At 35.9% G+C, this 26,309-nt stretch overlaps 1 protein-coding gene across 11 annotated transcripts in view; it reads right to left on the reverse strand.

Moving 5' to 3' along the window:
* Nucleotides 1–26,309, reverse strand: part of thrb (thyroid hormone receptor beta) — a 163,433-nt gene that overhangs the window by 8,595 nt on the left and 128,529 nt on the right. For 8 of the 11 annotated variants that reach the window (XM_037093494.1, XM_037093490.1, XM_037093493.1 and 5 more), the window contains 7 exons: nt 25,069–25,119; nt 4,696–4,796; nt 4,463–4,610; nt 3,141–3,346; nt 2,003–2,089; nt 1,494–1,640; nt 370–628 (listed from right to left, as the gene is read on the reverse strand). In XM_037093494.1, coding sequence (XP_036949389.1) covers nt 370–628; nt 1,494–1,640; nt 2,003–2,089; nt 3,141–3,346; nt 4,463–4,610; nt 4,696–4,796; nt 25,069–25,119 — 999 coding nt within the window. Of the gene's footprint in view, nt 1–369; nt 629–1,493; nt 1,641–2,002; nt 2,090–3,140; nt 3,347–4,462; nt 4,611–4,695; nt 4,797–5,735; nt 7,108–25,068; nt 25,120–26,309 lie in introns of those variants that run through there. The other 3 variants (XM_037093498.1, XM_037093499.1, XM_037093500.1) reach the window with 3 other exon arrangements.

Consider the following 26,309-nt stretch of genomic DNA (forward strand, 5'->3'; position numbering starts at 1 on the left):
AGCTAGCTGGACAAAGCTCCTCAGAACAATTATGGAGATTAATTGACTGACCTGTAGGTTTTTTTTATGGATTTCATGTCAGAAAAATACTGTTCATACAGTCTGTGTAAGAGTGAATAAAGATAACAGCGCTTTTGAGACAGCGGCACAACTGACTTTTATGGTTTGAGAATGAGTCTGAAATTTTGGTTCTATTATTTTATATTCCTATTTATTTATTTATTTTTAGCATTTTTAATTCAATGCTAGCCTCCTAGAAGAAAAAACAGATGGCAAACAAATGACATGCAATAATGCAACAAATACATTAATGTGCTAAAATAAGAGAGAAAGCCTCTTGGGATGAGAGTCCGGACAGCAGGTGCTTACCGGATGAAAGTAGGATGACAGCCTGTAGAAGAGCCACCTCAGAGTCATCCAAGTTAAAGGACGACAGCGACACACCAAGGTCAAAGATGGCATCTGACACTACGCCCAAGCCTCCATTCTTAAGCTGACCCCGTGTGACTGCCATCTCACCATTTAGCGTGAGGGTCTCGCTCTCGGGATCATAGCGAACAGCAGCTCGCAGTGACATGATCTCCATGCAGCAACCTTTTAACAGGATGATCTGGTCTTCACAAGGCAGCTGATTAGAAGGAAGAAGAGATACGTTTCGTAAGCCGAAGAATAGCCATGACATGCACAGCTCTTTTCTATTTAAAACAGCTGATTTAAATACAACTCAAACCAGGGGATGACAACAACTTTAAATCTTTCAATGTAAAAATCACCAGTAAATTGTGTGTCTACTCTGAAAACTAGCATAAATAAGCAGCTAGTTGTTTGCTAGCTAACTAATACTATATATCAAGTTAGCTGACCTCTACAGCTTCTCATATTTATAATTTGGAGCAACTATATCTAGTAAAATAATATTTGTATCTGAATATGAAATCAAGCTAATAAATTAGTTCCAGAAGAGATTACTATATTTTTGAGTTGAGTTTTGGAGTTTTTACACATATGTGAATTTCTTAGGATTTTCTTGAACTGTTTGACACCAAATTGACAGAGACAGAAAGTGTTTAATTCTATCATATTCTAGTTAATTAGAACTAATTAATGGCTTAGCTGAACATAAAATAAATATTTTATTTTGTGATGTATTGTGATATGATATTAAATACCCATAAAAGAAATGTAATATGTGTCAGTGCTTGGCAAAACTATGTAATGGTGACACTGTTAAGTCTAAATGAACTCAAACATATCTTAGTGTATTTGTAGAGCAATTCCGTATTACTTATCAGGACACATTTATTCCGTTGCTGATGTGTCTTTGAAAAGCTATTATCTGCCAAGTATATAGTTTGCTTTACTGTAAATCTACTGTAATATCACTGCAGCTTCTAGTAAACAAACAGGTGTCCGACCTCCACTGAGGCCCATCAAGGGAGCATCGAGACCGCTCTACATTTTATGTAACTTGTCAAATAAGGAGCTCCACTTACCTCACAAAACATAGGCAGTTTTTTGGCAAAGTCCACCACTCGGGTTATGGCAGGGGTGATAATTTTTGTAAACTGACTGAAGGCTTCTATATCCACTTTGTTTCCTTCAGGGGGATTGACCATGGATGCTTGACCAATTTCCTCAGGCTGAAATAACAAGAGAAAAAGGTCAGTGTCTGAATAATCTCAATGCTGAACAAAAATAAAACAGCGAGCTGAACCTTCTCTATTATCAAAAACAGTCTTGAAAAAAGTTCATAGATAAGATAAGGAAATGTAAAGCATAAATGGCCAAATACAAAAATAGAGGACTTTAAAGGTGTGTGAAGTGTTTACTTTTGATTTGGCAATGTGATGTAAATTTGTAAAAATGGAGATTCATTACTAAAGACATGTAGCATTCAGATAATAAATGTGTAATGCTTGTGAATTACTATGAATTAATATATGCTGTAATGTTGATATTGGTGATGTTATTATGACAAATGTTTTTGTCTGCAGTGTCTCACCTTAGTTTCCTTCACCCCCGCTGCACTCTGGTCAGAAGTATAGAATAAATTACATGTTATTTCATTAAGAAGCATAGCTTCCTCGACCTGTTGGATAATCAACAGGAATCGTGAAGTTTCACTGAAGAGCCCATGTCAAGCCAACTAAAAAGAAAACAAGTTAAACTGAGGACAGATGAAAGAGTGCAGATAGAAAACAGAAATCAAAGATGGGTTTCTATGGCAAGAGTCAGGCTCAGGACGACGATCTCATAGGTCCTAAGAAACACTCAGACGGCCATCAATGAAACCAAAATGCATTATTTTAATGGAAATAAAGGACGACTATACGGCCAGTATGGCAAAAAAAATCTATTACATTTCCTAAAGGCGTGAACACTACTTTACAGCACTGTTTGGCTGGATACCACCAGATAACGCGATGAAAGCCATAAGTAGTGAAATAGATTCCGCTGTATTCCATTAAATTGACTTTCTCAAATTAAACAAATGTCCTTTCTCGATCCTCTCAAAAGTATACCACAAAATTCCACAACAAATGAGAACCTTGAAGAAATACAAATCCGCTCTTCTGTCACACCCGTTAAAAAGCCTGTCAGTTCAATTTCACGTGAGTGTCAAGTGTTCATACTGATTATGCCATAGAAACCCAAGATAAAGTCAACAGTTGAGACAGACTTTCAATCTGGACAGAGCAATTAGACTTTACAGAAAAGAACAACAAAATTAGTCAAAAAGTGAGGTGGGAAATCAAATGCTACAAACAGAAAGAGAGAAGAATGAAACAGCACGAAAAAAGCAAGTTATTAGTATTAGTCAATTAGGATCATTGCTTGGTAAGACATCAAAAAGACAAGAACATGTTCCAATATAAATTAGTGTTGCTGCCTTGAGGAACACACTTTTCTCCATCGTCCAGCTAATTCTCTCCACTCTACAAGGAGATACAAAAAACACATGGACATATTAACACAGGGAACAGTGGAAAAGTGGTTGTGTCGGAGGCACAGGTGGAGGACACAGAGGAAATGACATGGAAGGGGTCTGTGAGGGCTTGGGGGGGGCGGTGTAGTGGATAAGGCAGGATAATAAATACAATTAAAGGCTTTGGTAGGGAGGGAAGAGGAGGATATCTCACCAGGAACTTCCGCTTCTGCTTCCAGTGGTTGCCCTGGGCGTTTGTGGCCATATGGGCCTCGGTCACCATACGGATGAGTTCCCACTCCTCTTGTGTGGGCTCCATTCGGTCCCACACCGTCTTCTGCAGTTCCTCCTTCCGACGACGCTCCCGGTTCTCTTCAATTAGCTTCCGCTTGGCCAGTCTCTTACTGTTGTCCAACACCACTGGGGGAGAAGGAGGGGGCAGGGGCAGAGGAAGAAGAAAAAGCAAGACAATGAGAGTGGACAGGAGGAAGGGGGAGGAGGAGGAGGAGGAGAAGCGAAAAGCATGAAATGATGCATGGTTATACAGTTGAAACTACAGGGCAATGCTGCTGAGGAACTGTTCAAACTTGAAAAATGTGGTCAATTTCTGTGATATGTGGTAGCATAATACTGTAAGTACATGACATGAGAGTTACAATCAGTGAATGATACAGTAGACTATACAGGCTTGAGATTCAATTGAATTAAAAGAGTCCTGACAGGTCTATAGTCTAAGTCTATATTTGGAGTGTCAAACTCACAGCAAGCTTGAAAGGTAGCTGTAAATAACTGAAAGTTGCTTTACTTATTGAAAGTAACTGGTTGCGTTAATTTAAGAAAAGATTCCAATGGCATTTCTAAATGTCTTCATTGTGATGTATCAAAATGTCCACAAAAATGGATAAAATCAATTCCCAAAGCACAATCATATCCATGCTGTCCATTTGCACTGCAACCAGTGACTATTTCCATTATCTATTTATCTTCCAATTATTTTCTCAATTGATCACTCAATATTTTGAAATAATATTTTACACATGTCTATTGCACACTCCCAGCACTCCATAGTGTTGTAATTTTTTTTTTCAAAACTCTGTGATGCAGATGTCAAAAGGCAGCATTTCGATCTGTGATTGCCAGGCAGATAACCCAATTAAACACATTCAAGGAATGCACAAGCAAAACAATCAGACACAAAAGAAATCAAAGTAGCAGAGACAACAGTATTGAAGCAGGAGAAACAGTAATATTGATGAAGCAGACACAACAACACAAAGTCGACACAACATAAATAAAGCAGACACGACAAAAACAAGGCTGACACACACATCGATGAAGCAGACACAACATAAATGAAGCAGCGACTACATAAATGAGGGAGACACAACATAATTGATGCAGACACAACGTAAATGAAGTAGTGACTACATAAAAAAAGGTAGACACAACATAAATTAAGCAGACACAATATAAATTAAGCAGACACAACATAAATGAAGTGACAAGACATAAAGTCATTGTGGTCTGTACACTTACGGTCGGTTGCCATCCCCACTGCAATGCACTTCTTGAAGCGACATTCCTGGCACTGGTTTCTGGTAACTTTATCGATGATGCATTTCCCCTCATACTTACAAGCGTAGGTTGGGTTGAGATTCTTCTGTATTGTCCGCCTGAAGAAACCCTACAGAGGACATGGGCACATGCTCAGAAGAGCCTGAAATAAAAACACTGAATAGCCACAATGATCACTGATTTGCTTGCGTTACCTTGCAACCTTCGCAGGTAATGCACCGATAGTGATAGCCTGTGGCTTTGTCCCCGCACACTACACATAGTTCATCCTTGTCCAGGTAACTTGGAATGTACCCTGAAGAGAAGAAAGAAGATGGTATAATTGGGACAAATGATGACTGGATTTGTAGCCTGAACTAATTTTCATGATCACAGTGATTCAATTCACTGTGATCATTAAATATTAACTAAAAAATTCACATGACTTTCATGATGTTACACATATGTGTATATATATATATATATATATATATATATATATATATATATATATATATATATATATATATATATATATATATATATATATATATATATTCATTCCATGTAGGGAAAAGTGACATTTCCCTGCACAAACAAATGGGGATCAAAGAGAAGGCTAAGAAGCTATATGTACACTGTATATAGTATATCTACTGTTCCTTTGTGTCAAATTGTAACGTGTGTGCAGATCGGTGACTAAATGCTGTGGCTTCGTCACACAGGGCTAATCAAATTTTGGGCTGACACCTAATATTTCATTAGCTCAAACTTCAACAGATCATACAATTGCTTCTAGTTAAATCACTGACTAAACACCTGGCCGATTTTGGGATTCAGCTTAATGAGTTCAGTGCCTTAACCTCTGGCAGACTCCAGGACTAGAGGTCAACGAACTGATCAATAACTTTTTGGGATTTATTAACAAAGCAATGATTTATCTTGCATCAGCCTTCTGTTGCTTCACAAGCAATCAATAAGGAACCCCCGCCTCAGTAAAACACTGAGCGCCAGATGCAACAAGTCCTGCATGTCACTGCATGACGCCTTAAGTCTTGGATTTACGCTTATCAGACTTAATACGAAAATCTCAGGCATCAATGATTCATTGGATGAGTCATTACCAATTACCAACAAAACAATGTTATCAATTAATTCAAATCCATAAATGTCAAGGTGCACTTGTAGCAGTTCTGCTTTGCCAAAAAAACATTTCGTTAAGAAGATCTAAACAATCACAATGCAGACACCATACCTTTCTTATGCGTCCCCTGCATCCACTGCAGGTGTGAAAAGTCAGGTTTGATCTCAGGGAAATATTCTGGCTGATGATGAAAATGACTAAGAGGGATCTCCATGCTGCAGAACTCACTCTTAAAAACAGGAGGGCCACCAGCATATGAACAAGAGTAGTGCTGGCTGGGTTGCCAAGCCTGCTCCATGCAGGGCGGATGGTGCAGTGGCTGGGGTTCATAGTGTCCGTACCCGTGTCCCTCACCTGGGTACATGCAGTGCTCCCCACCACCCTGCACTGTGTAGCCTCCTACCCCAGTATGAGGCATCTCATACATGTCAGGTAAGCAGTAGTTCATCATGTAGAGCCTCAGACGAGTACCATAAAAAGTTTCTTGTCTTAAGAAAGACAAGCAGGTTCTTAAAAAAATGATAAACCAGGCCTAAGAAAGAGCATCAAAACTTCCAAAGGTGAGACTTTCCTGGTCTAAAAAAGTCCCTACTCCGCAGAGGTTGACCCTATATGAACAGACAGTCGTTTTATCACCAAGTCCACAGACCACAGACAACACCTAGCAACTGCCCCACCCGCTACCACCTGGCCAAATTGGGAAGCAGAGATTTATGACGACGTAGGACTCTAATCTTACTCTCCACAAATCCTTGATGTGGCAGATACAGTGGCTATGTCACAGATTAACTCCTTGTCTGTCACACCTATAGTAAATACCATCTTTAAGAATCTACCAAGTAGAAAACAACTCTAAAGAAGACAAAGTTCCAAGAAAATATTAAAAGCCTTTATGACAAACATTCTCACATCATGTGTAAGACTGAGTAATTCTGTAAACCCTGATTCCTATCCTAACCCTTTAACCTTTAACCTTGTGTGTATTAACCCCCTTGCTTATCCTGTGGGTATTTTAAATAGAATCTGCAAACAAACTCACTAAGGTCATTGCCATATAATTATGCCTGCCAACTATTTAGTGAATGGTATGACACTAAGAAGATTTGGAGGTGGGTTTTGTGTTTTACATGTATAAACCTGACCTTTCACCATTCACCACGATGGTAACATATAGTTAATGTATTTATTGAAGATTAGTTGAGCAATACTTCAGTGTGGGAATTACTAATGATGAATAACACTTTTTTTTGAAAGAACAATTCACAAATTAAAAAATACTGGGCAAATAAAGTGAACTATATTTTTATTTAGCTTTAATGTGTAAAATGAACATAATAACATGTATAAAAATCTAAATTGCTAACACTACAATTAATTAAGACATGCATTTTTTGTTAAAGAAACATGACATTCCAGTTTAATGACATGACACTTTTCTTTCCTTCAAAAGACTAAAATACTTAGTACTGAAATGTGTTCTGCCCACAACAGTGACATAAACAACAGTAACAACTGTAAATTATTTTTGCAAAATCAATATTGTTTCCTTACAGTAGAAGACACGCGACTGACACGCTGAGCGACACGCTGAGCGACACATTGCGTGAGCTGTTTCAGATAATACACCTATTATCCTGGACACCGGCGGCTATACTCAGCCATATTGATTAGGCTTCCTGTTCAATAAAGATGGGATAAACCTTATGGCTGTATGTGTTTGGATTCATTATGCCCTCCTCACAAACATCCCAAGGTTTCTTATATTCCCTTTAAATGGAACAACCTGTTATGGTGCTAGAAATGCTATTACTAAGAGTTAACTGTAAAAATACATTTACACACACACACACACACACACACACACACACACACACACACACACAGAAACTGTACAGAATCAAAAAAGGGAGAGGCTACTGATTCTAAGGGCTTTGTGTTTTGCTCATGTTACAGATAAAGCTACAGACTGGCTGATATTTAAACAAGCCTATTTATTTGGCCTGTTAAATGTGATAGAATTTATTTATTTACGTGGTTACTTTCACTTTTTACTCAACATATATATATTGTTAATCATCATTCTAATTGTTCTTCAGTTTAGAGACAAACCATAATGTACAACAGTATACTATTTTCATTACTGTAAAAATACACACTTTAAAATATTTTATACAAAGCCCTGTTTAGCTTTGGTGCTCTTAAAGATGACTTAAAGATGATGAATGATTATCCATCGATGCAACTGGAATTAATCAGTCTCTGACTAAATTTAGAACATGTGTTGTGAAGAAGTCAGAAGTCAGAAAAGAAAAGTAAAAGCAAAAATATATATATAATTAATGAGCCAACAAACTGGAGGCTTTTGAAATTCCTCTATTTTGAAGTGCAAGAGGAACAAAAAATAATATCATTGCAAACATCTATTAATTTGTCTCAAATTAGTTAATATTTATCAAAGAATTTGAGGCCAATTGCAACATTACAAAAATAACTTTGATGGTTTTGCAGCTTCAGCAAGATAAATGAATTAAAACTAAACAAAACTTGTTTTGTTTACTTTTGCAGTTCTCTGTAAAGCTTCTTTCAGAGCCATTTTATGACATGCCGACGCCTTTGATCTTCTTAAGATGACCAAATACTAGTAGACCAGACATCTTGCTGGTGACCAAATCAGAAAGGTAGGCCAGAAACATGTAGACATGTGAATGTGTGAACACATGGCACTGTCTGAGGAAAGATGCGTGCAGTTTTGGCTTTAAAATCCCTGCTGGTTGTACTTATCTGAACTCTCTGAATCGCAGCCAGTCTGCACGCTCACCTCACCTCTTTTAAAAAAAAAAAAGCATGATCAATACTGCTGGTGTACAGGATTATGAAAAAAACAGATGATCAGGGTTTATATGGACTTTTGACCATGAAGTTGTCAGATTTTAACGACAGAATGTCACAAATTTTGTTTTCTGTGTATGTCTTGGCATTTTAAATTAGGACGCATTAAATGACTTTTATATGGCATTGAGGGAACACTTTACCACTGTTGCAGTTATCGGTTTTATTTTATGAGTTCTACTGTCTCTGTATTGAATGTCATGTTTGTCTGTAACTTTGTGTGGTATTGTTGCTGTTTTTGTGACTATGCCTCTATTAAGAATGTGTCTCAAAGAGATCGCCTTTATAAATAATATGCTCAATAAAAAAACAAAAAAGACATATATATATAACAAACATATATACATGGTGGTATTACCCAACTCAGCTGTAACACATTACTCCATATACAGTGTTCAGATTGCCATTTAACTCATATGAAAACAATTTTCCCCATTACATTGTTTCCCTTTAAAATTATACATATAAAGAATATATTTACATACATTTACAAGATCAATTACAATTTCTGAAAGTCAGAAGATATATATCAATAAATATATTGATATTTTTATTGATATCTTTTGTTTTTTCTATTTTCTAAGAGTTAAAATTAATTTTGTAAACATTGTTTAGCTCAGTGATCAACAATGATTTCCTTTTCATTTAACAAATATTTTGTAACCAACAAGTTCAACCTCTAGTTAATCAGATAAATGTGATTACATGGATACGTATGAAATCAAACAATACTATCAATATATCGTGCAAAATTACTTTTCATTTTTCAGCATAATTTACAATATCAAGTGCAATATATAGAATATCATATGCACCATAAAGTTCAATTACTTCTCAGTCTAATTCTAAATACTGCCTTTTCTATTTTAATTTCATTCTAGTTAACTTTTTCATTTTAATTTTAATTAATAAAAGTTATCTTAAGATAAATCGATATATAATCAAATATATATTATCATATCCCAACAACAAATTGACTCTATGAATGTCCCTTTGTTATATATTTTACTATGCTGTATTGTGACATGCCCATAAATATATCAAACCAGCATTAAATATATTATGACTGAAAACCCTTGTATGGGCTCAAACATTTTAGCAAGTAAATGTTCAGTTATATAGTTTTGAAAATTACTCTTTCTGTGAAGATGAGCAAATGATTTATATTTGTTTCAGCCTGACCTTGCTACATTATTATCTGCTTTGTCTCTGGCAGTACTAGGACAGATGAATGACTAAATAAAAATCTGTATTTTTTGTGGGCTGTGTATCTTTTACTGCCTATTTAGTTTTCACTGTGGGTGATGTGGGTGGCTGATAATCTTGTAATCCTCGAGTGATTATGTGTCCAGATAAAATATGACACTTAAAGTGACTTAAACATACTGTCAGGTTAAAGAGACAAGTATGACTGTGGAGCACTGGCTTTGTAATTTCAAAGTATTTACTTGCCTGATTTACATAATGCTAACATAACCAGTCATTTTTACATTTTATTACACAAGGGGTATTGTCGGATTTACTGCCATTAAGGCTTGTTCACGTCTGCTGTCTGTAATCTGCTAATGTCAACACTTTTAACAGTAACAGCTTTATATGAAAATCACTTTACATTAACACACCAAAACCTTATAAGGAAATAAGGAATACTCTTTATAACAGGCTATGAAGAAAACTGAAAAAACCTTAACAAAATAACCCAATCCCCATTGAGAGGACGGTCTAGCTCCTGATGTGCATGACTGAACTATACTTAATTCCTATGGCAAGCACTGATGACATTTAATAACTGAAGCAAAATTAGAATTTACTTTTACTTTAAACAAAAACAAAGCAGTATATGTGTATGCATAAATAATCCCAATTCAAGAAATGTATCATGGGTCACAGTTTAAGTTAAAATCAGTGGCTGAGGGTCATTACAACCCCAGTGCCTCAGTGCACACTATTATGATGGGCCCTAGTGTACACTACCTATGAAGTTATGAAGTAAACATATACATACTCACAAACAGTCGTGTTTACTTCATTTTTGGAGACATTACAAAGACCTACATTTATTTCCTGAAGACCATAAACATAATCATAACCACTACTTGCCTAACCCTAACCTTTAACCTTTTCCACAAAGCTAACCTTTACCTAACTCGTCTTCCCCAAGTCTTCACCTTTAAATGTATCAATCAATCAAAGTTTTGGGACTTGCGTCTTGCCCTGATATGGAAGGCAGGTCCCCAAAATGTGACTATTCAAACAGATTTGTCTGCACAACTTAAATTAGTCTCTTTTTCTTGCAAATCATGTGTTTTTCCAAGGTGGCAACCAGAATCTCTCACAAGAGTCCATTCTCTGCCCAACACATTGTTGATGGGCCCTGCTCTCTTCACAGGTGAGCCCCCCATCCCACAGGCCCCAGAGCAACCACACTGCCTGCATCGTCTGTATGTACACTACTGGTTTCAATGGGGAAACCCAATTTACAAATATATTTGCCTCAGCTGTATGTTACTTATTCTGTTGTGTCAGGTAAAAATACTTTTTGACATCTCTTATTCAATTTTCACAAAGGAATTCAGGCGTTCCAGTTCAAAATTTACAATCTGAGCTCATGTAAAATACCTCTTAAAATCTGGGTTTATCAAATTTATATAAACAAAAGTTTCATTTTGGATTTGTGTGGGAACAGAGGGAATGACTGACCTCTATTACAAAAAGTGATTTAGAAAAATTCAACAAAGTCTGAATTTGATTTATTTGAATTACAATTAATTTGTTATAAAGGCCTGTTGATTATTGGCTCCTATTGATGATTTGATATAGAATCTTTAATGTGTATGTCTGCAACTTAAACTCAATAATACTTCATAGTTTAATGTCGGCAGTTTTTAAATGTATCTACATATTCTAACATTTTAAATGTCATTCATGAAAAATTGGTGTCTTGAATGGATTTCTGGGTTTTTACAATAAAGATACAAATATCTACAATTAACCTTACATTAACAGATACATTTAATTATTGTTTTCTCTATATACTATACTCTAGAAAAGAGTGGTTAAATTAAATCCTCAGAGATATTCAGATATATGGAATTACAATTCCAGAAGAGCTAAACTTTAGATTTCATGATAGTGGGAAGCACATTGTAAGTGCTGCGCTGAAATATGTAACAAATGATTTACATCTGTATCATGAAGTTAAAAAGAAATCAAAGGTTCTCCCACTACATGAGGCCAGATTTAATGTTTAGAGGGTAGTGAACTTGAATCTGCCTTTTTGTTATCGCTCTATAAAAGCAAGAAATCTTTGTCTGTCTCTGCATGTGTCTATCAGTGTATGTGTGCCTCAAATATGTCTGCAGATCAGGATAAGACTGACCTGAGATTCTCAACATGGCTGCTGCGTGGTTTAAGGGTGTGCAACGATTGATTTGTTTGGACTACAATGATACCGTTAATAAATGATTTCATAAAAGATTTACCAATTCCGCTAGCATTGTCAACCATAGCCACCATAGTCACGTGAGCACCAGAGCCAATCACTGCAGAGCCCCTCCCCACAATACACCTTAAGAAACAAGCGGATTTATAGTATACCTGCAGTGGCGCGAGCTGGACTGGGATTTTGCCAGAGGTTTGGTTCCATTCTGTGCATCTAAACTGACTGTTGTTGATTAATGAGACTAAACAAGCCTGGACCGAGTCTGTTTGGGTCTGAGGAGATCCAGATATGCAAGGACACGAAATCAGACTAACGATGAATAATGTCCACCATACTTTTTTGCGAACATTGCTGTGTGTATAGTTAGTATGTTATGTAATGTTTGGTGTAGTGTGTGTACTGGAATTGTTTTTTTTTGTGTTGTGAGTCAAAACACTGAGGAGACTGCTTAATGTTGAGCGCGCAGTGCAGATCTTAATGCCTGAGCCTGAGGCATTGCCTGCATTTAAATGTAAATAGTTGCATATAACTTTGTAAATGTCAAACATGTATGCACAAATTTAGCAAACAAAAATTTATATTTGCATTATAAGTAATAAAAATGTTTCGTTAAACATATTTGTGGTTCACAGTAAAAAAATCTAATTTTTTCCTACTCGGATTTTATGTTTTTTTTTTTTTAATGATTTTTAGGTCAATTGTGTTAATACAGTATGTCAAAATGAAAAAAATAACTGTACAGTCAATGTGAGGTTGTGCTGAAAATGACATCAAACAAGGCAAAGTTAAAGTTTTTATGGTGAAATATAATGGTAAAATCAAAAGTTGTCAAAAACGGCCAATTATATCCCTGACGTCCCACCTTCAAACACAACCTCATTTGGCCATCCATGAAAAAGCCACTTTTCTAGAGGAATACATACTTCCTACGGGCAATGCACTAGTATCTGTTAAAAGTCACTTACAACAGACAACATACGTGATTTATCATAACGGCATCACATAGTTGTGCTCTTCTTCTCTGACAGTTTCTCTGTAAGACAATCCGTAACTCCACAGAGTGTTGATGTTATCAGAGTAACTGCTTGTCAATGCTGAGCTGACATCTGCCTTGCAATGTTCTGCCAACAACTTATATATTGATAAGATATTGTTGTTCAACTTGAACAGTGGTCCTCAACAGGCGGCCTGCCGGCCTCATATTTGTGGTCCCCAAACTGTTATTCCTTCAGTATATGTTTTGGTTGGGTCAACACGTCTATACTGGGACTTGTCTCCAGGCCAGTGATACACAGACAGTTGGGTCACTCACTGCTGCGAGCACAATTTTTAACTTTCACTTTTGTTTTTGGAGCAGTTCGCATATTGACATTTTGTAGGCTGTAGGAGCCTAGATTGCTTGAAAATGGCATGTTCCAAGTTCACTACTAAAAGAAAAGTGGGCAGTGAAAATTGGCAATTCAAGAAGAATGGACTGAAAAATCTGCATTCATTCTCCCTCCAACCTGCACAAGACCCACGTGCTTAATATGCCAGGAGACTATAGCTGTGATGAAGATTTCTAATTTGAAACGGCATTATGAGATGAATCATAGGAATTTTGAAGAGACATTTCCTCAAAATTCAGAGGTAAGAAAAACAAAAATAAATGCACTGAAATCGTCATATCAAGCTGCAAGCAGGATTCGTGTCACATTTATGACACAACAAAAAAAAGCAATGGAGTGCTCACTTAGAGCGGTATGGATTTTGGGTAAGCACAATAATGCATGACTGAAGAGGAAATATTCAACTTATGTCAAAATGGAAATGACATTCTATTTTGGCTTTTATTACTGTTGTCCTTTTGAATGAAAAGGAAATTTCGTTTTGAATATTACAATATTATTGCATGTGGCCTGACCGACCTCAATACATGGACCTTTGTGGCCCTTTGAGATTTGTATTTGAGTACCCCTGATCTAGACCTTTTTAATTAGTGATTCATTAAAGACAGGTGCTATGAGAAGGTCAACCAATTAAGCTGCTGCATGTTGACCACAGTCAGTCAGTGCGTTTACATGAGACACAAGAAAACCAAATTACTGCGTTAGTCTGACTATGATTGGATTTTTAAGATGCATGTATACACCTTAGTCTGACTATCGGACCGGATCGGATTTCTCATAGATTAATACACCTAGATTATTCGATTGATAGTCGCATTACTCTTGCATGTATATGCTCCATCAGATCAGATCGGGTTTTTACGTTCTGTGCAGGCTCGAGATTTTTTTTACGGGTTGTGAGCCCGAAGTAGAAGGACGGTGACGGCGGCAGCTTTCCTCCAAAATAACTGCAAGCAAGAGCGCAATTGTGCATCTAGTTTGTGTAATTATCATGTACACCATATACGAAATGTACAAAGATGAAGCTTCTTCTCGCTCTTCGAACGCCATCTTTCTCGAATGCCAAGGCAGCTGGTGACGTGAAAAGGTCAGCTGTAGGTGGCTTCACCTAGCGTATCGGGCTATGACATGCTTCGGCCAGTAATTCGATTTTGTCACCGGCATGTATACTCAGACAACTGCAGTTGTCTGATTGAGCAGCATAGTCGAACTATAGCTGTAATCTGTCTAAGCTGTGCATGTAAACACACTGAGTAAGTGCTGCCATTAAATGGAAGATGAATATGTTTGCTGTGTGTAGCTCATTATAGTGATTAAGATATATAGTATTTGCAGTGGAATGCTGGATGGCATGCTCTTGAGGCTCTTGAGGCATTTATTAAAGTCAAAATGTGCAATGGGAGATAAAAATTAGAGTAAGGGTAAAATAATGAGAAATAAGAAACAGGTATCTAAAGGGAAAAATCTCTAAGATAAATAAAAATATATCAGGATATATCAAATAAATATGATAAACACAAATTAGAGTAAGGGTAAAAATAAGTATGAGAAGCAGAAATCAAAAGAGAAAAATCTCTAAGAGAAATAATCGGCATATATCAAATAATTATGATAAACACAAATAACATGGTTTAATTGGCTGGACGATTTTTCAATATATGTAAAATAAAAAGTTCATTTGCAAATAAATAATAACAAACATGTATAGATTTTTGACTTCTTTTGACTTTTTTTTTAACTTAACGATTTAATCAAAAATGCTTAAATATAAAGTATTCAAAAAAACATCTAACTGGCTATTTATATAAAATTAATGCTTCACTTTTTTCTTTTTTCTAAACTTGTTGCAATAATGACTTTATAATAGACATTAGCACTGAATATGTTTGGTACATTTTGAAGTTCTAGGTCAGTCTTTCAACCATAATTGTATTTAAAATGTCACAAATTAATGCATTGTACATACTGGAATGATCAATGTTTAATTCATATAATCTGGTTCAACAGGCTTACCATGAGATTACTGACTCCATTAATGTAATAAGTGTGAGTGTGTGACAAGTAGATGTAATCAACATGCAACAGCTGTTAAGAGGCAGGCCCTATAGGGCAAATCTGCTTGCAAAGAGGACTTGATACCAGTTTAACTTTTTGATGAGGTGATGTCCTGGTCATGGACTAATCTTGTTTAGAGTTTCTTAAAAGACTCGCGACAAACTGTTAAGCATTCATCAGACAGAGTTTAACGGCCGTCAATACCGGAACAATCTGTTGTCTGAGTGGACCACATTAATGCCAATGGTTTTTCCATGTAAGATTTTATGTTTCTATCATTTTCTTTTTAATCTATGTAAGCTTCAAACAAATGTATATCTATTTTCATTGAGCATTCTTAATTAAAATAAGTGTAGAATTTCTTTTCTTCTTAATCTTTTTGTTGCAGTCAGAGAAGCATACGCAGTATCTTAAATTTATTTCTAAAAAATGTGCAAGATGCAAATGGCTCTGTGACGAATGTTGTGAACTGTTGCTCTTACACATGTATGCATCGCTTATGTTTCTTAAGTGTAGAATCATTATTCATTATTCATATTCATTATTCAATCATTAATCATATTTTTTTTTTTTTTATAAATTCTGGAACTGAAGATAAATGAAAAAGGCTAATTACACCTACATATGCATGTAGTCATAATAGAATAAAATGGAAACACTTATATATTCATATACTATACATATTGGTACATTTAGATGTAATGAAACTTAAACAAGTATGTAAGTATGTATTAAACAAGAGTTAATTGTAAAATTGTAACCAATGTTTATCATATTTTTGTAAAATCAGTAAGTATTTCATTGTTTGTTAAGAGTGAAATAACTATTAACTGAAGTTTAAAACAAAAACATGGATTTACAAAAGTTATTACAAAGTCTTCCTGATTTTCTTTTATATATAAATCGAACACGATTGCAAAAATATGCTTGTTTACAGCTAAGATCGTGTAAACCTACACATTAAGCTATTAATGGAGCTTGATTTAAGATTAATTAACATTTCTTTTAATGATAGTTTTGACAAAACAGTCAAGTTTCATATAAAAACCATCACATTTCATATTTTCAGAAGCACTTTAGTACATAAATACACATTTCTACATTTTTGTCTTTTCAGTGTAATCCACAATACTTTCTAAACAAATGAAATATTTCTCTACTTACCCCAATTGTCTTTTTTTCAGTTGCATCTTTTTCTTTTTAACCTTGCTGTTACAGAAATGTGTTAAAATAGTCTGTCCAGAGGAATATTTCACACTTCCTGTGTGAAGTTATGCTGAGTAACAATACAGATTCCATGGATGTCTCGTCTCCAGCAATTGACTAAACAGTTTAGATAAACAACAAGGTCTTCCTAATTTAGATACTATTGGACTATATCCCTCATTTACAAAACTCTTTCCTTGCCTCTGTATCTCTGTTGATGGCAACTCACCACAGTGGACCTGCAGCAGGCTTTTGCACAGATATATTCCCTCCCTGATTGATTACTTTAGGGCTCGGGGGTTCAAAGCCGGTCATGAACAATTTTTGGATGTGAGGAAACTCTTTCAACCCGGGCCCTCAACTGACATGATGCCTTTAGCCAGATGTCCCTGGCTACTCGGTGTTACCTGAGGAGGGCATATTAGTTGGTGAAGCTTTCTCCTTATAGTTCAGGGTAAGCTCAGGGGAACAACAGAAGGATCCCATCAGTAAAGGTTAAAGTTTGAGAGGATTATCAAGCACTTTGGGATGAAGTGCAAACATCTATTTAGATACTGCTTTAAATTTTAACTTCATTCTTTTTAAATGCCATGACTGCTTCTGCTGGGACGCTTTGCCCTCATGTTGGCAGAACTGCCAGGGTTCCCACACAGTCTTAAACATCAAATGCAAAGGCTTTATGAGGACCTTAACAGACCCAATTCCCTCAAATTTAAGGGCCCGGACACATAGTTTGAGCCACTGATCAATGTAAATTACTGAACTAGCAGGCTTTAAAAGCTCACAGACATCAACTAAAAAAGACACACAGGCTTGAATGTGTGAACACTTCTCAATTGTGCTGCTGAAGACTGCAGTAGACACTTGCAGACAGCAGCACGTGGCCTATTTACTAATGTAAAGTACCCAAAATTCTCAAAAACATACAATTTTCTATTCTTGCATAAAATCACCCATGTCTATTTTCAAAAACATTCAGGGCCTTCCAAGGACTGTGTGCTGGTGTGGAAACCCTCAATTGTGAAAATTAACAGAGTGCTTGCAAAATAATCAGAACTCACCATAAATCGCTGTGTTCACAGTACTCTTTAAGTAATGTTATTAGTCTGATGGTGTAGCCGGCGTGGCTATTACAAATGCTGGGCATTTCAATCTGGGCATGTCATGTCCAAGTACAAGTGAGGAGGACATGCATTCCTCACAACTTCAAAACTTGTCCAGACTCATTAGAGGGATTTGGCTGCTCAAGGTCAAGTAACTTAAGTTCAAATGCATCTCAAGGCCAGTCACTGTAGAATAATAAAAAAAGCAATAACATTCCCTTCACTTCACTGATACCATGGTTATTACAAAAAGTACAGGAGTGACAAAAATAAAATCATGAGTTCTCACATGCTGATTAATGAGCAAATTTTTAGAATGATTATCAAGGTTTTTACCTACTTAACCAAGTGTTTTTGTCAACCCTTACTCCCAACACATCGAGCTGAGAAGCTTTCTCGTTTTTTTTCCCCTTTTTATTTTCTGTCAATACAACAACTACTGTTGAGTAATGCAACATGTAATATAAATGTAAAAGGCTGGATTTAATAGGTTAAAAAATATAAACTATTCTGGAAAAAAAGAAAACCGGTACATCCTCTGTGAACGATGAAAGTCTGCTGTTCTGGAAACAGATCGAATAAGACTAAATAAAGATTTTGATACTGATACTGCTACTGTACTGTCGTTTGTTAGCCTTGTATATCATGGATATTTCAGGTATTCACAGCATCTGGTCAGCTATAATAATTTGTCCAGTGGTACCTCTGGATTTGTGAATGAAATTGATGATGAAGTATGATATGATAGCCTCCTATAGTTCCTCCTTATACGTTTGTTAGTAAAATATTAAACTGTAATATAATTTACATCAAATTGATTTATTAATTTTACATACATTTTAAATTAATATTGTTGCCTACCTTATCACATGTTCTACCTCATGCTACATATTTATTTTGGGGATTACATTTCAATTCTTTGTAATGTTCTAAGCTTGTGATTTGATGTTTCTGGTGTATATATATTTTTGTATATAATATCATACAATGCAATATTAATTAGTGAGTAGGACTCACTACACTTAGCAGTAAGTATAATAAGTCATTAAATATGTGAAATGTAATTGTCATTATTTTCTCCTCACATCTCACTTCATGTTATTACTTCACTTTAATATCAAAACAATTGATGAGAACTCGTAAATTAGTCAAGAGCTGATTGTTTAATTAGCTGCAAGCTCTTTCTGCATATTTTCTGGATGTAAAATTTTTTGAAGATCTTTGGAAATATTACAATTACAGTAAAAAATAAACATCCAGTATATATCCTGCAAAATTACTTTGCAGATTGTGAAATAAAAGGTTTTCAGTCATTGTAGATCATTCTCCTGGAATTTTACTCTGGTGATTGTCACAGACACTTGATGACCTGCTTTTGTTCCCCACATTGACCTCATTAAGAGGTCTGCAGACAAGCCACTACTGAGACATCCATAAACAACAACACAAAGCTGATTCTATTTAAACAGAACAATAATACAAAAGCAGATTAAGCCCTAAATTCAGGGAGTGATGGAGAAAAGTAGAAACCCCACTGTCTAAAATTACATACAGTAGTAATCTGAATTGGTGTAACTGAACAAGTGTGGTGTTTAACTGAACAGCTGAGAGACAGATCGGCGATGATGTCATCTGTAGAAAAAATGCCAGCTGCTTCACAGACAATGAACAAGCCCCAATAACAGTCCATTTCCATTAAGATACAATGCCAATGGCGCTATAACATTGAATTTAATTCAATGACAGTAGACCATTCACCTGATAACATCATCAATTAGTACTAAAATACTTGAAAGCTTCCAGGATGCTGACATACAATCCTACTCTAAGAAACACTGACATGCTTTTTTTCCCCTCAGTTCTTAAAGGTGGGTTTGATTTGCAGCAGACACACACATGTGCGCGCACACATGCACCCACACTGAAAAAAAAGCTGTTGAAAATGCTAAATGTGGCTAACAAAAAATGTTTCATTCATGTTTGACCATATTTTTCAAATTTTGAAGATGCAAAACTATAAATTATTGATATTTTCAGTGTTTTCCAGTGGAGATATTAATACACTATTTGTATATAAAAGTTCTGTTAAAAACACAAAAAATAATAGTATTGTGTTTTTTACAATCTACAACAATTTTATCAGTATTTTTGCTGATCAATAAATGTGTGAACATCTTAATAGGCACTCACAACGTTCTTGTACTTTGGGTTCCTGACATTTCTGTATTTGTTACTACACTGTTAAACTAACAAGGTGAGAAATTAGAGCTGCAAAACAGACACTATGCAAGTAGGGTGAGGTCAATTTAAAAAGTGCTACAGTGAATTCTCCAATGAGTCAGCCACAATTCTGTCTGATTATCACTGTGAGCTGTGACACTAAAACTGAAGCTGAATAAGAATTAAACTAATAACTTCATAGACATGTCAATGTAAATTAATTTCACCTTTGATTGTTGCATTACTGGCACTTACAGTGATCCAAACAAAGGAAATTCACTAAAATCCTTTGCTGTGTTTTTCAAGCGCAGACTTGGAGTAATCTGACATGAACACATTTGGTGTATTTATCAGAAAGAGAAAACAATTTGTGAGAGTTTAAAAGGTGTGTCTTTCTTCATTTGCATATCAAAAACACAATATTTGGAGACATGTTAATAAAGACACATTATGTCATTTACTTTACTAAGGTCACACAATTTGCAAACAGCAGTACTGCCAAGTAACATCCACTTTTGAAAAACTGATGTAATGCAGAAGGTAGGGATAACTGCAAATATAAGCCCCATATGACTACAAAGCAATGCTTGGAAATGAGAAAATAATTATATATTGTTTTAATAATAAAAAGCCGGTTCTGTCTGGCTGGGACACCAGTGTTGAACTTCATGAACACTGTTTACACACTGTCTGTAGATGCATCTAAATCCAACATGCACTTGCTCAGATATGGCCATGGTTGGGCAGGCGTGTTTGGGGGTGCATCGCGGTTAGCGGAAGGGTTGTCCATGACATGCTTGTGCCATATGAGCACAGCCTTTCGCACAAAGACCCAACCACTTTGTGAAGCATTTGAGTGCTGCCAGGGCAAGCCTATCAGAGGCAGTGTTGGCTTAGAATGTCGTGACATGTTCCATATCACTCCAACTTCCAACTTCACTCCATGACCCAAAAAGTAGTTGAAATACTTGACGCAACACAAAATATCAATGTAGTTTAACTACCAGCAAGTTACAGCAAGGAATTTAAGCTATGTAGTTCAACCACATGTGGTTTAAGTCTCCCCAACACTGAGTATATATACATAGTCAAGTGGTTACTGGTGATAGACAAATTAAGTTTTGATCCAGTTTAAATTGTGCCATAATACGATGTTTGTCCATTTGAAAGATAATTTTCAACAAGTTGCAGTTTGTTGCATGGACTATAAAATACCACTCAGTTTTGTGTCAATTCGCTCAGTGAACTTGATTGGCTTGCTTGATTTATACACAGAAAGGCACAGAAATCTAATTTTCATTCATCAGTCTCACGAGCTTGCAATTATACGGGACTGACTCCACAAAGATTCAGTTATGGGTTTTGATGAGGATTGAATCACTTTATTATTGGCCAAATGTGAGCTGATTGTAACACAAAATGTAAAATGAGACCTTCGCCATATATCTTGGTTGCCTATACAAGCCTGTGGACAATTTGATTGAGTTGCTTAATGCTGCTAGACTGTGGCTTTCTTTGTGTGGATGTGTTGGATTTCATTGACAGTCAAAAGGATGCGACTTTATGCCTCATCTCAGTGCCTCTTTCTGCTCTACTAACAGAGAACAACAGTGGCTGACCTTAGTTCAGAAATGGAGTTTACTGATGTAAACTAAAGATCGCCTTCCAGCACAACACAGAAGTTCCACAGAGCCCATATTTCTAGAGTTTGAAAAATGTTCTTTTAACTGTCAAACAAAAAATGTATAATCCAAAACATAATTTAAACAGAATAAAAAAGTGTATTTATGTCTCCCATTCACTACCACACATATTTTCTGAAATTCCCATAGTGGTCCACCAGAAGGGGAGCAACTGTGCCTTTCTATTAGCCTTACTGACACCATCTTAACTGCTAATGCTTAATGAATCCGGATTTGTCTAGTAGCTCTGTCCAAATGAAAGACAGACATATTTCAGATGAAGAAAAGAACACTGAGTATTTAGCAGGAAGAGCAACAGAGCTTTTTGGGTAGATTTCAGATTTTTTTTATTTTTTTACAGCAGATAGTGGAGAGAGACATATATGCCATGAATTACAAATATAATGTTTGTGAATTAAGAAAGGTAATTTTCCTATTCAAGAGGTAAAATGCCATTTAGTTTACCACTGTGTGTTAAACTGGTCAGTGGACAAAAGTAGTATTGTGTATTGAAAATCACAATACATTTTGCCATATTGCCACCTGCAATTATGTGAAAGGGTAGCTTGTCAGCTCTGTGAACAAGCTAATATACAGGAGCAGCTCTACAATGTTTAAGGTTATGGCTTTTGGTGACTGTTCAATGAGACAATGAGACAATGAGTTCACTAGGGTGACTGTTGGGTGTGTAGTCTTTATAATTACACATTTTCACAGTCTTAATTTTCATTAGTTTTATGACAAACTATGAATTTCTCAACCTGAATAATTATCTTTTAAATTGAAACTCAAATTATGTGTGTAATTCATGGCACACTTCAAGCAAAATAGAATTATTTGTCTCCCTTCACTCACTACCATGCAAAGAATTTAGGGTCCATGAGGGAATCAGAAGGGGCTGCTCTCTGCTCTCTATGAACTATTTGGATAAACAGACACGAAGATAAACAGCACCCTGAGAAACTTAATTAACAGACATTGCAAACATCCAACACTGTTAAACTCACTGTCGAAGACACTGATTAGCATTGACTAACACTGCTATTACTACTGGAGTACAGTGCAACTACAATTAAATTCACTTGTCAATGTGTTTGGTTTATTAATCTACATCAGGGGCCTAGACAGGAAGATGGGATGGACAGAGATGTAGAAAACGCTATCAAATCTCTGACTGTGCACCAGGCATGCCTTTATATAAACAAATGCCTCTTACAACCCACTGAACTCACCAAATAGGAGCTGTATATGTGTACTGCAATGCAATTCAAACTGTATTGAGACAATTCAAAAACCTTCCATTCATGCCAACAGGCATCACAGAGGAACAGAAATGAGCCTAGTCTATTCATAGCTGCCCGGGCCTCTATTACAAGGTCACATGAAGCTGAAACAACATTGACTAAAGTGTCCTTGAATGAACCAGTGATCAGTGCAGAGAACAAAACAGCTGCCAGGCATGATGGAGACTCTGACACAGAGATTGTGTGTGCTGCATTTAATTTCAAACGTCTCTGTTAGGAATAGAGTCTGACACTGGCCTTAGTGAGCTAAAGTTATACAAAGAACCCAAAGAAGTGTTAGTGAGGAAGAGGAAAGTCTCCACTGCGTGCTGACAGAAGCATTAGTGATTAAGTAGTTAATTATTTGAGGCAAACTTACAGCAAAGCAAATCAATTAGTCAGTTATATTACTCAATTAAAGTAAATTGAAGTCAGACTATTCTGGGATGCACTGTTTTCAATTTCCCTCTCAAACATCATCTTGTAACATGATAATATACAGTCTCTGCTTACAGCATATTGCAGCCAGACTGGTACATACTTGTCATTAAAAGCATCTGTGGCTGATATTTGAAATGTAAATGTAAATTTGTAAATGTAAGACAGCATGTGTTCTTGTTTCTGAATACTAAACTACAGTGATTTGTTACATGAAACAATTGTTACGGGTCGTTAGATTATTAATCTATTACAATTCTATAATATCAATTATATTATTAACAATAAATAATTTCTTATTGTGGAAATAACTACTTAGTTTAATACTAATTACAGCAAAACCAGAAACAGCTCTGATACTGTAATTGAAGTAACTTTAGTCGTCTGTATTTCCAGAGAATTTTTGTTTAAAGAAGCACATTTTAAATCATTATTATATTTTATATATTGGACTTTTTCCTTCATATTTGTTGAACGGTATGCTTGCCTGTAGGCATTTGACGTCCTAAATGCACTTGCGGCATGAACTTCAGACTATTCAATTTATTCCCATTGACTCACCATAATGGTGCATTAAATATGACCTTTAACAATGAGCTTATGCAATACAATGAGATGGATACGGAGCCCCAGACATGGCATGGAATTAGTATTTTGTGCGCATATTATAGCTATATTGTGGCCACAATTAATTTTTTTTTTTTTACCATGTCATGTCTGGGGCTTCGTTGATGGAAAATGTACATACAATTAAAAGAGTTTAAGTCTGTGTTTTAGGCAAATTATCTTTTGAGTGCAATATTCTTACTCTAGCCTTGTGTTTAACTTAAATGAATTAATTTAAATAAAAATAACTAAATTCTATATTTCATCTATAAATAGTGCCAAATAAGTTGCATAGCATATGAAAACAAATGCATTGTGAACTTACTGATGTGTAATTTGTGATTTTACTAACTACATCACTACATATGTTTTACTGATGATAATAACACAGCAAAATTCTTGAATTAACTAAGTCTATTCAAATATAATTAGCTTAATGACAACATACGGACATTACTTGAAATTTATTTTTGGACATTAATAGCTTTAAATAGATGTAATTTAATATTTAGCATTCATTTGCATGTCTATTATTATACCATTTTCAGCTGAAATGTGCTATTCTTATTTCCTGTCATCAGGTCAGATTCCAACTTATGAGTGTTGGATAAGTTATGAAATTAAAATTGTTCTTCATGGTTGAGTACTGAGGATAAACTGAGCAGTCTCACAGAGGAAATAAGGTGCTCTCTACTGCTCTGTAGTCTGGTTATTTACTTAATTTTGCCATGTCCATGTGGGTTGCCAGAATCAACAAAAATATCAACGTTTAGACAGCTTTTTTGCCATTTACCAGTATAAACCAAGTAAAATGCTCCCCATGAACTTGGCAAAAGGTTTGGGTGATGATTTATTTTTATCAGAAAGGAAAAGCCCCAACAATATGAAAGAAAAAGAGAAAACATTTTGTTCCTTATTGGTCCAACTCAATACTGATGAGAGTTATCAGATCTAAACAGAATTACTTATGTCATTCAAAGCCTTTCACAACATTTAAAGCAAGGAGGTTAGAATCAGAAGCAGCTTCTCAAGTTTTAGTGAAAAGCTCTACATTTCTCATGAGTGCTCCAAAAGCTGACCCACATTGACAGAGAGGAGGAAAAGAACTGTTGAGAGGGAGGATAAATATTACCATTTTGCATGGCCTCATCTTTCCAGCGGGGGGAGCATTTTTCTGCTGGCTCTAAAATAGATGGGAGAGGCACTTTTAAAAAATAGCTATTTGCTCAGTGAAACAGGAGAGAGAGGTAGACTGACACTCTTCAGTTCAGATTCTAATAAAACAGCAGGTTAATGTGAATCCTAAACATCAGAATCAGAAACATCACTTGGTCACAGTATATTGTTGTCAGTCTCGTGTTACAGTGAGTGGTGGGGATCAGGTTAATTTCCTCAGGTAATACATATAAACTTGAGTCTGTTCATTATGCTGAGGTCGATAGCATGTGTGCCAGGTCAGCCAGGTCACTGGGATTGGCCAATTCACCCTGCATACTACTGTATCTATGTTGAGTAACCACAGACACACAGAGGGCATGTAATGTCTGTACAATGTATGTAACTACCTGCTGACTAGACAGCAACATGTATATCTTAAATAGGAGTCTGGAGGTTTGACACTGCCTTTAAGCTCTTTTTATGTGTGCAAGTTAAGTCTATTAGTGTACATTCAAAGAATGGTAATAAATGGTTGACAATGTTGAAATAGAGGTCAGTTGTGGTGTGGTGTGAGTGTGGTGACCAGGTTAAAACTAAGATGCTGTAACTTTAAAATGAAAAAATAATAAACTAATAAAGCCTTTAATTTCTTGTCAGTGAAAAAAAAATCTCAACTACAACTCTGAAACTAGACTTGTGGATTACAGAAAGTAGTTTTCACTAATGTTGGCTACTGCCTCTAAAAAAAGACACTGATTTCCATCTTGATTTTTCGTTTCCTCATTACATCATGCGTTCACTGTTTTGCCTTTGGTGGTGATACTCAACTCAACATGATGATGACCCTCTACACATGATCAGTGGTACGAACTATACACCATGTAAAGCTGGAGGTAAGATCTGCAAACCAGCACAGCTAAGGATGTTATGACTCACCGCAGGTAGGAGAGGTTCACGCTGTACATGAGCCGATGTGCACAAATCCTGTTTACACATATTTAAGAAGGTGTGTAGATTCCAATGCAGATCATTTGGCAAAAAAATACCATTGTTTACAATACTGTCTGCAAATTACAAATATTACAGTGGCATGCAACTGCTGGCATGTTGGTAAGCTGCAGCCTTTGCCAACAATTATTCTATATTTGAAAGAAATCTAAAACACAGAAAATTTGCGTTCCAGCCAGTGGCCTGTAAATGCACATCAAATGCATA

This window comes from Acanthopagrus latus, chromosome 3 (assembly GCF_904848185.1).
Source record: "Acanthopagrus latus isolate v.2019 chromosome 3, fAcaLat1.1, whole genome shotgun sequence".
Lineage (NCBI taxonomy): Eukaryota > Metazoa > Chordata > Actinopteri > Spariformes > Sparidae > Acanthopagrus > Acanthopagrus latus.